At 47.3% G+C, this 17157-nt stretch overlaps 1 protein-coding gene across 2 annotated transcripts in view; it reads right to left on the bottom strand.

The window, feature by feature from the left end:
* CRPPA (CDP-L-ribitol pyrophosphorylase A) overlaps window positions 1-17157 on the bottom strand; it is a 326415-nt gene that overhangs the window by 100044 nt on the left and 209214 nt on the right. For both annotated transcript variants that reach the window (XM_073629521.1, XM_073629520.1), the window contains one exon: window positions 9424-9543. In XM_073629521.1, coding sequence (XP_073485622.1) covers window positions 9424-9543 — 120 coding nt within the window. The remainder of the gene's footprint in view (window positions 1-9423; window positions 9544-17157) is intronic.

Below are 17157 nucleotides of genomic sequence, written 5' to 3'. Positions count from 1 at the left end.
GCAAAAATATGTCCTTACAGATTCCAAAACAACGTTCAACCTATAGAAATGATAGATACTGGATTGAGGCGGATAGGTAATATATTTTTCATTATGAAGCTAAAGTGTATGTAAGACTCTTTCCCATCCCTCTAAGGCTCGGTTCACATTGGGGCGACCTGTCCGGTGACTTAGCCGCCTGACAAGTCGCGGTCCATTCAGTGCAATGGAACCGTTCTAATCGGAGCGACTCAAGTCCTACTTTGGGCGCGACTTTGGAGCGGCTTCTATCAAAGAAGTCATCTGCAAGCCGCACTGAAGTCTCGCCGTGCGGGGAGGCTTCAGATTCGGGCGACTTTGAAGCCTTTCCAGTGTGTACCGAGCCTCAGTGTATAGGTTGGGAAGACGATCAGTAAATGAGGTTTGCATAAATCGCAGTGATCAAAGTATCAGAAATATAGTTATGTTATTTATCCAAGTCATGTGACGGGTTCCCTTCTCTGCAGCTTGTCATTTGTTCCAATGACGTCCCTATGTTCAAATATATCAGGGGTCTCCAAACCTTCTGAACAAAGGGCCAAATTACTATTCTTCAGATTTTAGGAGGGCCGGACCATAGTCAGTAGGAGTAGAAAATGCTCTGGTATCGGTGGGATTAAACAATTTCTCAGGCTTGGCTGTCAGTAGGAAAGGGAATAGGGTCCCATTGTTGGTGTCAGTGGGCATAATAGTACCCCGTCGCTGGTGTCAGTGGGAGGAACAGTGTCCCATCATTAGTGTCACGGGAGCAATAGCGTTGCATCATTGGTGTTAGTGGGAGGAATAGTGTCCTATTGTTAGTGGCAGTGGGAGGAATAGTGCCCCATCATTGGTGTCACTGGAAGGGACAGTGCCCCATCACTGGTGTCAGTGAGAGGAATAGTACCTAATTGTTGGTGTCAATGGGAGGAATAGTGCCTTATCATTTGTGTCAGTGGTAGGACTATTGCCCTATTGTTGGTGTCAGTGGGAGAAACAGTGCCCCATCAATGGTACCGCTAGGAGGAATAGAAGAGTGATGGTAGAGAAAGATCAAGTCTGTTTTTTTTTCTTTTACATTTTTAGAGCATTTATTTATCGATTTTGCTCCAGTGTCAGTGGGAGTAAAGCATGCCTGTGGTCAGTAGTAGGAATAATAATACCCCATTATTGGTGTCAGTGGGGGGAATAGCACCCCATCGTTGGTGTCAGAGGGAGGAATAGTGCCCCATTGTTGGTGTCAGTGGGAGGAATAGTGCCAGGGCGGGCAGGAAGGGGACACCAGGGCGGGCAGGAAGGGGACACCAGGGCGGGCAGGAAGGGGACACCAGGGCGGGCGGTAAGGGGACACCAGGGCAGGCAGGAAGGGGACACCAGGGAGGGTGGTAAGGGGACACCAGGGAGGGCAGGAAGGGGACACCAGGGCGGGCAGGAAGGGGACACCAGGGCGGGCGGTAAGGGGACACCAAGGCGGGCAGGAAGGGGACACCAGGGCAGGCGGTAAGGGGACACCAGGGCGGGCGGTAAGGGGACACCAGGGCGGGCGGTAAAAGGACACCAGGGCGGGCGGTAAGGGGACACCAGGGAGGGCGGTAAGGGGACACCAGGGAGGGCAGGAAGGGGACACCAGGGCGGGTGGTAAGGGGACACCAGGGAGGGCGGTAAGGGGACACCAGGGCGCGCAGGAAGGGGACACCAGGGCGGGCAGGAAGGGGACACCAGGGTGGGCAGGAAGGGGACACTAGGGTGGGCAGTAAGGGGACACCAAGGCGGGCAGGAAGGGGACACCAGGGCAGGCGGTAAGGGGACACCAGGGTGGGCAGGAAGGGGACACCAGGGCAGGCAGGAAGGGGACACCAGGGAGGGCGGTAAGGGGACACCAGGGCGGGCAGGAAGGGGACACCAGGGCGGGCAGGAAGGGGACACTAGGGTGGGCGGTAAGGGGACACCAAGGCGGGCAGGAAGGGGACACCAGGGCAGGCGGTAAGGGGACACCAGGGCGGGCGGTAAGGGGACACCAAGGCGGGCAGGAAGGGGACACCAGGGCAGGCGGTAAGGGGACACCAGGGCGGGCGGTAAGAGGACACCAGGGCGGGCGGTAAGGGGACACCAGGGAGGGCGGTAAGGGGACACCAGGGAGGGCAGGAAGGGGACACCAGGGAGGGCGGTAAGGGGACACCAGGGAGGGCAGGAAGGGGACACCAGGGCGGGCGGTAAGGGGACACCAGGGAGGGCGGTAAGGGGACACCAGGGCGGGCAGGAAGGGGACACCAGGGCGGGCAGGAAGGGGACACCAGGGCAGGCAGGAAGGGGACACCAGGGAGGGCGGTAAGGGGACACCAGGGAGGGCGGTAAGGGGACACCAGGGCGGGCAGGAAGGGGACACCAGGGCGGGCAGGAAGGGGACACTAGGGCGGGCGGTAAGGGGACACCAAGGCGGGCAGGAAGGGGACACCAGGGCAGGCGGTAAGGGGACACCAGGGCGGGCGGTAAGGGGACACCAGGGCGGGCGGTAAAAGGACACCAGGGCGGGCAGGAAGGGGACACTAGGGTGGGCGGTAAGGGGACACCAAGGCGGGCAGGAAGGGGACACCAGGGCAGGCGGTAAGGGGACACCAGGGCGGGCGGTAAGGGGACACCAAGGCGGGCAGGAAGGGGATACCAGGGCAGGCGGTAAGGGGACACCAGGGCGGGCGGTAAGAGGACACCAGGGCGGGCGGTAAGAGGACACCAGGGCGGGCGGTAAGGGGACACCAGGGAGGGCGGTAAGGGGACACCAGGGAGGGCAGGAAGGGGACACCAGGGCGGGCGGTAAGGGGACACCAGGGAGGGCGGTAAGGGGACACCAGGGCGGGCAGGAAGGGGACACCAGGGCGGGCAGGAAGGGGACACTAGGGTGGGCGGTAAGGGGACACCAAGGCGGGCAGGAAGGGGACACCAGGGCAGGCGGTAAGGGGACACCAGGGCGGGCAGGAAGGTGACACCAGGGCAGGCGGTAAGGGGACACCAGGGCGGGCAGGAAGGGGACACCAGGGCGGGCAGGAAGGGGACACCAGGGCGGGCAGGAAGGGGACACCAGGGCGGGCAGGAAGGGGACACCAGGGCGGGCGGTAAGGGGACACCAGGGTGGGCGGTAAGAGGACACCAGGGCAGACAGGAAGGGGTTAAAAAAAAGGAAAAGGAGAAATGACAGGGTGTCAGTGTTACCATACAGGAGAGCCCAACCTATAAACGTAATTCTCTTCCTTGCGCCGAAGTGTTGCTGTAAAACGGTTTATCGTGTCATGTAAAATTGCTCAGTGACAGGTTTACATTTCGGCACGCCGGATGAGATATTTCCAGTTCTGGGTGAAAAACAGCATATGGAGACATAACAAAGGCCTGGATCAGCCACAAAAAGCTTTTCAGGGATTTAAGGTTCATTAATAAATACTTAACACTTGCTCCAGATAAGATCTGTTGCTGTGCTGTTTGCAGGCCATGCGTTCAACAACAACGTGTCTTATACACCGCCGGACGGATACGCGGCATGCCTTTCCGCAAATCACAAGAGCCGAATCCGGACTCAGATGTTAACCACTTCAATACCGGGCACTTTCGCCCCATCCTGCCCAGGACAATTTTGAGCTTTCAGCGCTGTCGCACTTTGAATGACAATTGCGCGGTCATGTAACACTGTACCCAAACTAAATTTTTATCATTTTCTTCCCACGAATAGAGCTTTCTTTTGGTGGTATTTGATCACCTCTGCGGTTTTTATTTTTTGCTAAACAAACTAAAAAAGACCAACATTTTTGACGAAAAAAAAGTTTTTCTTAGTTTTTGTTATAAAATTTTGTTTTCTCCTTAACCTGACGGGCACTGATGAGGCGGCACTGATGGGCACTGATAAGGAAGCACTGATATGTAGAATTGATGGGCACTGACAGGCGGCACTGATGGGCACTGACAGGCAGCACTGATGGGCACTGACAGGCAGCACTGATGGGCACTGACAGGCGGCACTGCTGGGCACTGACAGGAGGCATTGATGGGCACTGACAGGCAGCACTGATGGGCACTGACAGGCAGCACTGATGGGCACTGACAGGTGGCATTGATGGACACTAATAGATGGCACTGATGGGCAGCACTGATTGGGCAGGTACTGACAAGTGTTAATGCTGGGCACTGATTGGCACTATGGTGGGCACAGATTGAGACTTTATTAGGCACTGGCAGGGGGTTATGATGGGGCACTGACTGGGCACCGATTGGCAGCTTATTGGTATATTTGATGGGGGCTGTGCTGATAATCAGTGTGCTGATTATCAGCACAGACCCCCCCTCCAACAGGGAGAGCCGCCGATTGGCTCTCCCTGTCAGCGCGAACCGAGGAATGCCGTTTACTGGCACTTCCTGGTTCAATATTATTAGAAATCATTGTAGCGCTACCCCCCCCCACAGGGGCTGCTGGTAACTGGCTCCCCTATTCCTGTTCAGCTAGGCAACACACATTTTCCACTGGCATCCAGGCACAAGAAATCAGTCCCTGGGCTGGTTTTTGTTATTTTTTATTAGGGATAACAACTTGGATGGGGTAAAGGAGTTATGGGATGTCCAACCTGATTGCAACAACAGATAGGGACATTTTCCTTCCTATGTACAGAAAAAAAGTTCCTGGACTGTTCTCCTTCCCGGACACAATCAGTCTTTAACCACTTAGGCCTTTTTCTGACACTTGTTGCTTACAAGTTAAAATATTTTTTTTTGTGCTAGAAAATTACTCAGAACCCCCAAATGTTATATACTTTTTTTTTAGCAGTGACCCTAGAGAATAAAATGGCGGTTGTTGCAATATTTTATGTCACACTGTATTTGCGCAGCAGTCTTTTTTGGGAAAAAATACAGTTTCATGAATTAAAGAAAAAAAACACTAAAAACAGTAAAGTTGGCCCAATTTGTTTGTATAATGTGAAAAATGATGTTACGCCGAGTAAATTGAAACCTAACTTGTCACGCTTTAAAATTGCGCACATTTGTATAATGGTGACGAGTTACGGTACTTAAAAATCTCCATAGGCGACGTTTTAAAAAAATTTAAACGGTTACAAGTTTAGCGTTACAGAGAAGGTCTAGTGCTAGAATTTTTTCCTCTCGCTCTAATGATCGTGGCGATAACTCACATGTGTGGTTTGAACACCATTTACATATGCGAGTGCGACTTACGTATGCGTTCGCTTCTGCACGCGAGCACAGAGGGATGGGGCTCTTTAAATTTTTTTATTTTATTTTTTTTATACTGTCCCTTTAAATTATTTCTTTTTCGATCACTTTTATTGCTGTCACAAGGAATGTAAACATCCCTTGTGACAGCAATAGTCACATGTAAGGTATTTTTTTGCACTTAAAAGCATTTAAAATGCCAAGTTTGGTTGTTTTAAAAACAGCCATTTTTTAAAATCTGGCGCCATTAAGGCTCCAGTAGGTTACTTTATCCGAGACCCAATCAAAGCTGATTCCGGCTTTGTTCGGTAGCAGACCAGTCATTATGCACAGTTTTTCACAAATGCAGTGCTCCACAACGATATTTGCATTGCAGTATGCTGCTTTAACCACTTCCATACCGGGCGTTTTCACCCCCTTCCTGCCCAGGCCAATTTTCAGCTTTCAGCGCTGTCACACTTTGAATAACAACTGCGCGGTCATACAACACTGTACACATATGAAATTTTTATCATTTTTTCCCCACTAATAGAGCTTTCTTTTGGTGGTATTTGATCACCTCTGCGGTTTTTATTTCTTGCGCTATAAACAAAACAAGAGTGACAAGTTTGAAAAAAACACAATATTTTTTACTTTTTGCTATAATAAATATCCAATTTTTTTTTTTTTTAAACAAATTTTTTCCTCAGTTTAGGCCGATATGTATTCTTCTACATATTTTTGGTAAAAAATATCGCAATAAGCGTATATTTATTGGTTTGCGCAAAAGTTATAACGTCTACAAAATAAGGGGATAGATTTATAGCATTTTTATTATTATTATTTTTTTTTTTACTAGTAATGGCGGCGATCTGCGTTTTTTATCGTGACTGCGATATTGCGGCGGACATATCTGACACTTTTGACACATTTTTGGGACCATGCACATTTATACAGCGATCCGTGCTATAAAAATGCATTGATTACTGTATAAATGTGACTGGCAATGAAGGGGTTAACCAGGAGGGGCGCTGTAGGGGTTAATCATGTTGCTAGGGAGTGATTATAACTGTGGGGGGAGGGGACTCACAAGGGGAGGAGACCGATCGGTGTTCCTCTGTACAAGGAACACACCATCGGTCTCCTCCTATCTGACAGGACACAGATCCACGGTCCTGCTCGGTTACCAGGCAATCACAGGTGCCTGGCGGACATCGCGGCCGCCGGGCACGCGCAACGGGACCCGAGTAACGCGGCAGGCGCATGAGCGCTCCCCCTGGGGGACCTGGAAGGGCTGGCGGCCCAGGATAACAGCTGTAAAATGCATTGCACTGCAAGTCACGTGCATATCCCACCTCCCACCTCCACCTAAAAATGTCATTTTATGTTCTCCATTAGCTCATACCCACACAGTTATTACCTTTTATTATCACTTGCCCTTAAGCAGCCTCTCTCAACCTTTTTTACCCCAGAGGAACCCCTAAATTAATCTGGAAGTCTCAGGGAACTCCTGCTGAAAACCAATTCATTGGTTATAAGCAGGGCAATAACTTCTCCGCAGGATGCGGAAACCTTGCAAGAAGATCTGAACAAATTAATGGGGTGGGCGACTACATGGCAAATGAGGTTCAATGTAGAAAAATGTAAAATAATGCATTTGGGTGGCAAAAATATGAATGTAATCTATACACTGGGGGGAGAACCTCTGGGGGAATCTAGGATGGAAAAGGACCTGGGGGTCCTAGTAGATGATAGGCTCAGCAATGCCAAGCTGCTGCTAACAAAGCAAACAGAATATTGGCATTAATAAGGGGATCAACTCCAGAGATAAAACAATAATTCTCCCGCTCTACAAGACTCTGGTCCGGCTGCACCTGGAGTATGCTGTCCAGTTCTGGGCACCAATCCTCAGGAAGGATGTGCTGGAAATATACAAGAGAGAGAAGGACGGCTGGACGAAGGATGTACTGGAAATGGAGTGAGTACAAAGAAGGGCAACAAAGCTAATAAAGGGTCTGGAGGATCTTAGTTATGAGGAAAGGTTGCGAGCACTGAACTTATTCTCTCTGGAGAAGAGACGCTTGAGAGGGGATATGATTTCAATTTACAAATACTGTACTGGTGACCCCACAATAGGGATAAAACTTTTTCGCGAAAGGGAGTTTAACAAGACACTTCCACTCATTAAAATTAGAAGAAAAGAGGTTTAATCTTAAATTATGTAGAGGGTTCTTTTCTGTAAGAGCGGCAAGGATGTGGAATTCCCTTCCACAGGCAGTGGTCTCAGCGGGGAACATTGATAGTTTCAAAAAACTATTACATAAGCACCTGAACGACCACAAAATACAGGGATATACAATGTAATACTGACATATAATCACACACATAGGTTGGACTTGATGGACTTGTGTCTATTTTCAACCTCACCTACTATTGCAGTCCAATGGGAAAAATGCCCTTATATATTGGTGATCAGTGGGAAGAATGTTCTTTACATTGGTGATCAGTGAGAAGAATGTCCCTTACATTGGTGATCAGTGAGAAGAATGTCCCTTACATTGGTGATCAGTGGGAAGAATGTTCCTTACATTGGTGGTCAGTGAGAAGAATGTTCCTTACATTGGTGATCAGTGAGAAGAATGTTCCTTACATTGGTGATCAGTGAGAAGAATGTTCCTTACATTGGTGATCAGTGAGAAGAATGTTCCTTACATTGGTGACCAGTGAAAAGAATGTTCCTTACATTGGTGATCAGTGAGAAGAATGTTCCTTACATTGGTGATCAGTGAGAAGAATGTTCCTTACATTGGTGATCAGTGAGAAGAATGCTCCTTACATTGGTGGTCAGTGAGAAGAATGCTCCTTACATTGGTGATCAGTGAGAAGAATGTTCCTTACATTGGTGACCAGTGAAAAGAATGTTCCTTACATTGGTGATCAGTGAGAAGAATGTTCCTTACATTGGTGATCAGTGAGAAGAATGTTCCTTACATTGGTGGTCAGTGAGAAGAATGCTCCTTACATTGGTGATCAGTGAGAAGAATGCTCCTTACATTGATGGTGAGTAGGAAGAATGCCACCCCTTACAGACACTAAAATAGATCATTGGTGTCATGCTGCTGGATTTGCCAAGTGGCGTTAGCTCTGGAACTATGCAGGCACCATCAGATGGAAGGTGAATCAGTTACAACCCAAGGAACCCCTAGTAACCTCTTGAGGAACCCTACGATTCCACAGAACCCTCCTAACCCTCTTGTCTTGAATTGTATTGGAATTGCACTGTCTCTCTATATTTTGTAAAGCTCGGCGGACGCGGGTGGCGCTATACAAATTCTGTATAGTAATAAAAATAGACATATTTCATTGTATATTTAGCTGTCTGCTCTGGGCTGGCATTGTCAGACTGTTAACTTCTGGTATAAAGGTTCACAATGGTTTTCCCTAAAGCAAGCCATAGATGATGCGACTTTATTTCCTCTAAACATGGGTTGCAGGAAAGAAAGTCACTTGATTCCCCCATCAACACATTCAATGTTGATGGGGGAATCCGACCTGTAGCGCTATTGTTTTCGGCCAGCAGGGAGGCACAGGGAGCCTTTCCTTGCCGGCAAAACACAATTATTACTGCTAGCAGCTATAGCAGCCGGCATTAATCGCATGCAAAAAATAATCCTGCCCATAGATGGGTGGAATCTGGGCTGGTCCCTGCCGAACTGGCCAGGATTCAATCCATCTATGGCCGGAGTAACTCTGGTAATTGTTGCAACTGTCAGATGGCACTTAGGGAATGCACCTCACAGTAGGCACGTTCTTGGATTTAGTAGGAAGGCAGTACACCTTTCAAACAGCCGTACATCTGGCTCCCATATTATGAAGTATTGGATTTGGCTGCTAGTGCAAACAGAACTTAAGCAGCTCATTGATGATTCCATTTTCTTTCCTTACACCACAGCTGGAAAGAAAGATAAAAAATGGCCTCCCGAAGCACTATTGTGTTCTGCCAGCGGGCGGGGGCGGAGCCTTCCTCGTCAGCAAAACACAATGATTACTGCTAACGGCTATAGCCGCCGGTAGTAATCACATGTAAAAAAATCCGACAGGCTGGTTGTACCCAAGTCGATCGATGGATTGACTTCAGCACAGCATGCCCATAGATGGATCGAATCACCGCCAGTCCCCGCTGACCTGACTGAATTTCAATCCATGTATGGCCTGCTTTACACAAGGGAGGAGTTCACTTACCTTAGAGAAGCGAATCAAAAGACCGTAAACCAACACGTCTGCTTTCTGTGCTTCTTTTGCCAAGTCTCGGATCCCACTTAGGTTTTGACTTCCGCTTTGCTCTAGAAAATCCAGATGGACCTTAAGAGTAGAATAAAAAAAAGTAATACATTAATAAATTCAGCCCGCATCCTAATGTAAAAGCCTTTAATTAGTCCAAGCACTCAATGGAAAGTTTCTAAAAATATATTTTAGAACAATGCAAAGAGGGATAGCAAGCTTGTTTTTTTTTTTTTTTCACATTATCATAATCACATCCAAAGGAATAAAAATCATATTGAAAGTGTCTTTGTCCTACACTGGCTTTGGAAATAAGAGGGGTGGTGAAGCACTGGATCGACTGAAACAAAATGTTTAATTATGTGCATTATGTTTGATGGAAAGGTAGTTGATGGAAACATATACGGGCAGTGCAGAGAGCTCCCTTTAAGGCCCCTTTCACGCGAGAGCCCCCCCCCCCCGATCGGGTCCCCCTGTCTGTTTGTCAAGCGGACCCAATCGGACCCTCTAATTCTTCTCTATAGGTATCTGTTTACACCCAGCTACCTCCGATCCGGCAAAAACAAATGGAAGAGGATCCATTTGCCCCTGTCTGGCCAGATTGGATCGGAGGGCAGTCAATAAAAATGTATAGAAAAGAAAGAAGATGTGAAGGGGCGAGTGGCGCTACCTATATCTCAAATAGTGCTCTACCAAATCACTCTATAGTGGCTAAATATTAACCACTACACATCCGCGCTATGACCGAATGACGGCCACAGCGCGGACCTGAATTCCTGGGAGGCCGTCATATGACAGCCTCCCCTGTGCACGCCGAGCGCGCTGTGATCACCGAGTCACTGAGACTCGGCTGATCACCGATCCGAGTAAGGGGCCGGTCCCGGCCCCTTACCCTGTGATCAGCTGTCAGCCAATGACAGCTGATCACATGATGTAAACAAAAGATCGGTAATCGTTTTTTTTTTTACTCACGCTGACAGCGCGAGTAGAAAAAAAAGCCGATCACAGGCTCGGATGTGAGGGACATCGGTCCCCAAGTGGAAGAGGCACATCTGCCTCATCAGTGCCACCTAATAGTGCTACCTAACAGTGCCCACAGTGCCACCTAACAGTGCCCACAAGTGCCACCTATCAATGCCCACAAGTGCCACCTATCAATGCCCACCTGTAGTGCCCATTACTGCCACCCATCAGTGCCCATCACTGCCACCCATCAGTGCCCATCACTGCCGCCTCATCAGCGTACATCAATGAAGGAGAAAAATGACCCATTTTAAATTTTTTATAACAAAATATAAAAAAAAAAAAAAAAAAATTTTTTTTTAAAAATTCAGGTTTTTACAATTTTTTAACAAAAAGTAAAAACTGCAGAGGTGATCAAATACCACCAAAATAAAGCTCTATTTGTGGTGAAAAAATGATAAAAATTTCATTTGGGTACAGTGTTGTATGACCGCGCAATTGTCATTCAAAGTGCGTCAGCGCTGAAAGCTGAAAATTGGTCTGGATAGGAGGGGGGTTTAAGTGCCCTGTAAGCAAGTGGTTAAAAGACACAGTGGTGCTGTTTGTGGAATGAATTATAACAAAACAGTTATCATAAAGGTGATAGTGTAATAGTTATCACACCTCACCTACCCCAGTAGGTGAATACTAAAGCCCTCTAGGTGTGGGCACCAATCCTACACAGGAGAGGTTATCACCAAAAATATAATAGCTTACAAATTAGTGTAACATAAAGATAAATCCTCTCCTTATATCAGTGCATAAAACATCCGAACATGAATATCATGATAGTATAGTGATTGTCTGCTTATAAGAGTGCATATAGTGTCCAAACCCAAAATACAGGATGTGAGTGGACCCAAAAACCAATGCCAAATAAGGATGCAAAGAATCACACCAAAAATGTAATTATCGCACCATATACAAAAACATATAGGTGTATACATATAGTGTCCCAATCATAAATGAAGGTGTATAAATAAACCCAGGATGCAAAAAAAACCAAAAGAAATGCAAAAAAAAAAAAAATCGCACCAAAACACAGAAAAAATGCAAAAATCGCACCAAAATTAAAAATTGCACCAAGATGCAGTTTATCGCACCGTATACAAAAAACACATAGGTGCATTCGTCCCAATGAAGGTGACTGTTCGTGTTTAGAGGAATTGGAGCAGGTGACTTTAGTGATCACAGAATCTTGACAGGTGACTTGCGTGCTCCCCCTCAAGGGTCCCCACTCACCAGATCCTACTGCCCCTACAGGGGTAATGCGTATGTAGCTCCTTAGGTTGGCAGGTTACCACTGGTGTCAGCCTCTGCAGTTCCTCGAGCAGCCTTGGGATATCCGGGTTGTAAAAGATGTAATTTTCATAATCCTCATAAAAAAGAGAAATTGGCTTCCATTGGCTCCCATAGTGCAGTATATCCAAAACTTCAGTTTAAAAATGTATAAAAACAAACAGACAAAAAATGCAGGTCATGCAGCGTAATGCCTAGTCCCATAGGGGCTGCACTTGCCTAAAGCATAGGCAACCGAGCTGTAGGTGGACAGCGTGCGCTCTGATTGTGCTGAAGACGTCTATGACGAAACGCGTACGGTGTCACTACGCACATCACGTGACTTCCAGGAGGCTGAGCGAGTAGGTGGGACGCAATCAGAGTGCACGCTGTCCACCTACCGCTTGGTTGCCTATGCTTTATACCGGCAAGTGTAGCCCCTATGGGACTAGGCATTACGCTGCATGACCTGCATTTTTTGTCTGTTTGCTTTTATACATTTTTTTCAAATAATCGGAACGGAAGTTTTGGAAATACTGCACTATGGGAGCCAATTTCTCTTTTTTATGAGGATTATGAAAATTACATCTATTACAACCCGGTTATCCCAGGGCTGCTCGAGGAACTGCAGAGGCTGACACCAGTGGTTACCAGCCAAGCTAAGGAGCTACATGCGCATTACCCCTGAAGGGGTAGTAGGATCTGCAAACACAAACACTGGCTAGGCACACAGCTGTGTCATCCCTTCCCAGCCAGTGTCATTAGTATAGTGAAAGTGTATATTTTTAGCACTGGTCACTGGTTCCCACAAAGTGTCAAAAATGTCAGTTACGCCGCGTACACACGACCGGTTTTGCCGTCGGAATAAACTCCGAAGCTTTCTCCGACGGAATTCCGCTCAAGCGGTCTTGCCTACACACGGTAACATCCAAATTTCGACCGTCCAGAACGCGGTGACGTACAACGCTTACGATGGGACTAGAAAAAGGAAGTTCAATAGTCAGTAGCCAATAGCTTCCGTCTCGTACTTGCTTCAGAGCATGCGTCGTTTTTGGTGCGTCGGAACAGCATAGAGACGAGCGGTTTTCCCGATAGTAATTAGTTCCGTCGGAAAAATTTAGAATATGTTCTCTATCTATCTCTGAATTTTCGACGGAAAGTCCGATGGAGCATACACACGGTCGGAATATACGATGAGAAGCTCCCATGGGACTCTTTTTGTCAGAAATTCCGCTCGTGTGTACGCGGTTTTAGTGTCAGACTGTCCATCACAATATCGCAGTCCTGCTAGAAGTCGCTGATCGCCGCCATTACTAGTATAAAATAAATAAATACATTTCAGTAAGTATCCCATAGTTTGTAGACGCTATAACTTTTGCGCAAACCAATCAATATACACTTATTGGGATTTAAAAAAAATAATAATAATAATAATGTAGCAGACTAGATATTGGCTTAAATTTATGAAGAAATTACATTTTTTTAAAAATTTTATTGGATACGTTTTATAGCAGAAAGTAAAAAAAATATTGTGCGCAATTGTCAGTTAAAGCAACGCAGTGCTGTATCAGCAAAAATGGCCTGGTCATGAGGGGGGTAAATCTTCCAGAGGTCAAGTGGGTAATGACCTGACACCGACTAAGGTAATAGAAGAGAACTTAGACAACAGGGCTGATTTACTAAAACAGTGCAAAATCTGGTGAAGCTGTGCATAGTAGCCAATCAGCTTCTTTAATTAAGCTTTGACAAAAAAAAAAAAAACCTGGAAGTAGTAAATCAACCCCAACATGTCAGCATTGGTGCACATCAGTGCTGCCATCTGTTGTTGAGATATAAAAGTGGAGCCATTACTCTTCATTCAACCTCTGTGTTTTATGGAGAAAACAAGACACCCATCCTGTGGCAAAAGTATTGAGACTCCTAGATGCGTAGAAGATCTGCCAACACGGAGAAGTAAATACTGCGACTGAAGAAATCATTTAAAGTGTTACTAAACCCACAACAGTAAAATCAGTCTGTATATGCAGTAAAGCATGCTTGTTATACTTACTCTGGAACCCAAGGGGTTAATCCTCTGCATTGTGTAAAAAGGCTGTTTGATCCTGTATGCACAGATCCTCCCCTTCTTGCATTGCCCCCAAAACATGTATGGATAAGACAGAGTAAATGGAGTCAGGCTGCACATGCTCAGAGTGTGGTTTGTATGGCTAGAGAGTTTTTTTATTTTCTTGGGAGAGTGCATGTGATCAGCACAGGGCCAATCAGCACTGTCCAGACAGAGGGTCAGGGGTCCTGTAACCTCATAGGACAGCTCAGCGCAGTAGGAAAACTCCTCCTACAAGCTTTAACCAGACACTGATAGAAGTCACAAGACTGCTATATACTGCTGATGAGAAAAGGTATTTAGCAGTTTGTGTTTAATAAAATGATTGCATTTCCATGTTCTGTGTACTGTGGGAGACCAGATATGCTGAATGCAGAGTCCTGAGTTTAGTAACACTTTAAGCCTAGATTCTATCTATACACTAGGGTTGCCACCTGTCCAGGATTCACCCGGACAGTTCGGGTTTGGAATCATGTGTCCGGGTTTCAGACAGTCTTAAACCCGGACACATTATTTAGACTGGACTATGGCTTCCCAGCAGGGTTGCTGGCTGCAGTTGTCTCAGCTGAGAGTGTCTGTTCCACTCTTTCACACTGCCCAAAGCCAGAACTAACACCCCCCCCCCCCCAAACACACAAAGATGGGAGAGGAGAGGGGGCTTGATCTGCATCTTTTCCCCCCACCCCTCTTCACCTGCCCACACTCCAACCCAGGCACTGTGCCTCAGAAAAGGAAAGTGGGGGCCGGAAATTTGAAGTTCAGTGGCCTCAGATCCATCTGAATGAGAGGTGCTGACTGCCAAGGGGTGAGTGAGCTCACCATCCTTCCATCTGTCTGTGACTGAAGTCTCCCCCCTTCTCTCTCCTGCCTCTGAGTGAGTACACTAAGGCAAATCAGGGTTCTCAGAGCACCCCTTACATCAGAGTTCCCCTTTACACCCGAGGCCACAGTGTTCACCCTTAGATCAGAGTCCTCTCTGTACATCAGAGTTCTCAGTGTCCCCCCTTAAATCGGGGTTCTCAGAGCATCAGAGTTCCCCTTTACACCAGAGGCCACAGTGTGTCCCCTTACATCAGAGTCCCCTCCGTACATCAGAGTTCTCAGTGTCCCCCCTTAAATCAGGGTTCCCAGAGCATCCCTTATGTTAGAGGCCCCAAAGTTCTCCCTTACATCAGAGTCTGCAGAGTCTGCAGAGTCACCCCTTACAGTGAAAGGGAACTTTACGAGTTCTGTTGTAAAAGGGGAACTCTTCAGACTCTGATGTAAAGGGGGACTCTTCAGACTCTGATGTAAAGGGGGACTCTTCAGACTCTGATGTAAAGGGGGACTCTTCAGACTCTGATGTAAAGGGGGACTCTTCAGACTCTGATGTAAAGGGGGGCTCTTCAGACTCTGATGTAAAGGGGGGCTCTTCAGACTCTGATGTAAAGGGGGACTCTTCAGACTCTGATGTAAAGGGGGACTCTTCAGACTCTGATGTAAAGGGGGGCTCTTCAGACTTTGATGTAAAGGGGGGCTCTTCAGACTCTGATGTAAAGGGGGACTCTTCAGACTCTGATGTAAAGGGGGGCTCTTCAGACTCTGATGTAAAGGGGGGCTCTTCAGACTCTGATGTAAAGGGGGGCTCTTCAGACTCTGATGTAAAGGGGGACTCTTCAGACTCTGATGTAAAGGGGGGCTCTTAAGACTCTGATGTAAAGGGGGGCTCTTCAGACTCTGATGTAAAGGGGGACTCTTCAGACTCTGATGTAAAGGGGGGCTCTTCAGACTCTGATGTAAAGGGGGACTCTTCAGACTCTGATGTAAAGGGGGACTCTTCAGACTCTGATGTAAAGGGGGACTCTTCAGACTCTGATGTAAAGGGGGACTCTTCAGACTCTGATGTAAAGGGGGATTCTTCAGACTCTGATGTAAAGGGGGGCTCTTGTTATTAACTTCATATGATTAGAAATGTTATTTAGTAGCAAAATATATGTATAGTTTATACTATAAAAAAAAAAAAATTGGTGTGCGCAATGTGTTCGGGTTTGACTTACCCTACTAGACACGAAATCCCTTATGGCCGGGGAGCCCCTTTAACTGCTTGAAAAGAGCATTTTCCCTTCTCAATAGCCTTCCAAGGTAACATCTTCCTCCATAGCCTCAAGACAAACACGAAGTTGAATAAGACAGGTCGTCTCTTGAAATTCGCTAGAAACAATGTCTCAGCTGTGTACGGTTTGCGGTCACAAATAAGTGATTTATGAGTGTTTGTTGGATTTGGAGACAAGACACTTCAGAATAGGTTGCATCGTGAAACAGATCTGCGTATGTCACAGAGATTGTGAAGCCAGACACCAGGTCTTCACTTGTACATGTAATGTATTTAACCCTGCAGGACGGGTATTAAATTCCCCCCCAAGAATTGACATCTCCCCCGCGTTCTCTGCAGAGCTGACAAAAGTGAGATTGTTATTTGCTCTCTAGATAACCCCGCATATAAAAAAGGAGATAATCGGCCTCTGAAACCCAGCCAACTTACAGAAAACTTACAAATGTGATGCAAACTTTTAAAGTTTAGTGAAAAGTTCTCTTTGTGATGATTATCTTTGATTTATAGCGCCATCGCCTCCTGCGGCGCCGTACAACAGGGGGGATGCAAGCCAAGGTAATAACAGATAATACAGATACATAAAATATTTTCACTGACACATGCATAGAGTTATATAGAAAAAAAAAAAAAAAAGTATATATATAGATATATATACACACATACATATACATATATTTATCAATGACAATGAACAATAGAAGAGAGTCATGCACATACAAATTCACAACCTTGAACAAGGTCGCTTATAAGGCAGTACAGTTGGCCCCCCCCTGTACTGGGCCCGGGTCCCATCAGTTCAAAAGGGGGGCCCAGGCACTCGCTGAGCTGGATGGCAGGCAGGCTGTACTGCAGTGGCAGCTGGTGTTTTTCTTTTGGGGGGGTGGCAAACAACCGCCCATCCACCCCTGAGAGGCACACAACTACCCCCCCCCCCGCGGCACATCCGCACTTACCCCATCATGGCGGGTGGCAGGCAGCGTGTAGAGGCCCGGCCCGGCTCCGAGTCCTCTCCTCCATGGCAGCGGGTGGCAGGCAGCGTGTAGAGGCCCGGCCCAGCTCGGCTCCTAGTCCTCTTCTCCATGGCAGCGGGTGGCAGGCAGCGTGTAGAGGCCCGGCCCAGCTCGGCTCCTAGTCCTCTTCTCCATGGCAGCGGGTGGCAGGCAGCATGTAGAGGCCCGGTCCGGCTCCTAGTCCTCTTCTCCATGGCAGCGGGTGGCAG

This window comes from Aquarana catesbeiana, linkage group LG05, assembly GCF_042186555.1.
Source record: "Aquarana catesbeiana isolate 2022-GZ linkage group LG05, ASM4218655v1, whole genome shotgun sequence".
Classification (NCBI taxonomy): domain Eukaryota; kingdom Metazoa; phylum Chordata; class Amphibia; order Anura; family Ranidae; genus Aquarana; species Aquarana catesbeiana.
The sequence above is the reverse complement of the archived record's forward strand: the minus strand, read 5'-3'. Positions and strand labels throughout refer to the sequence as shown.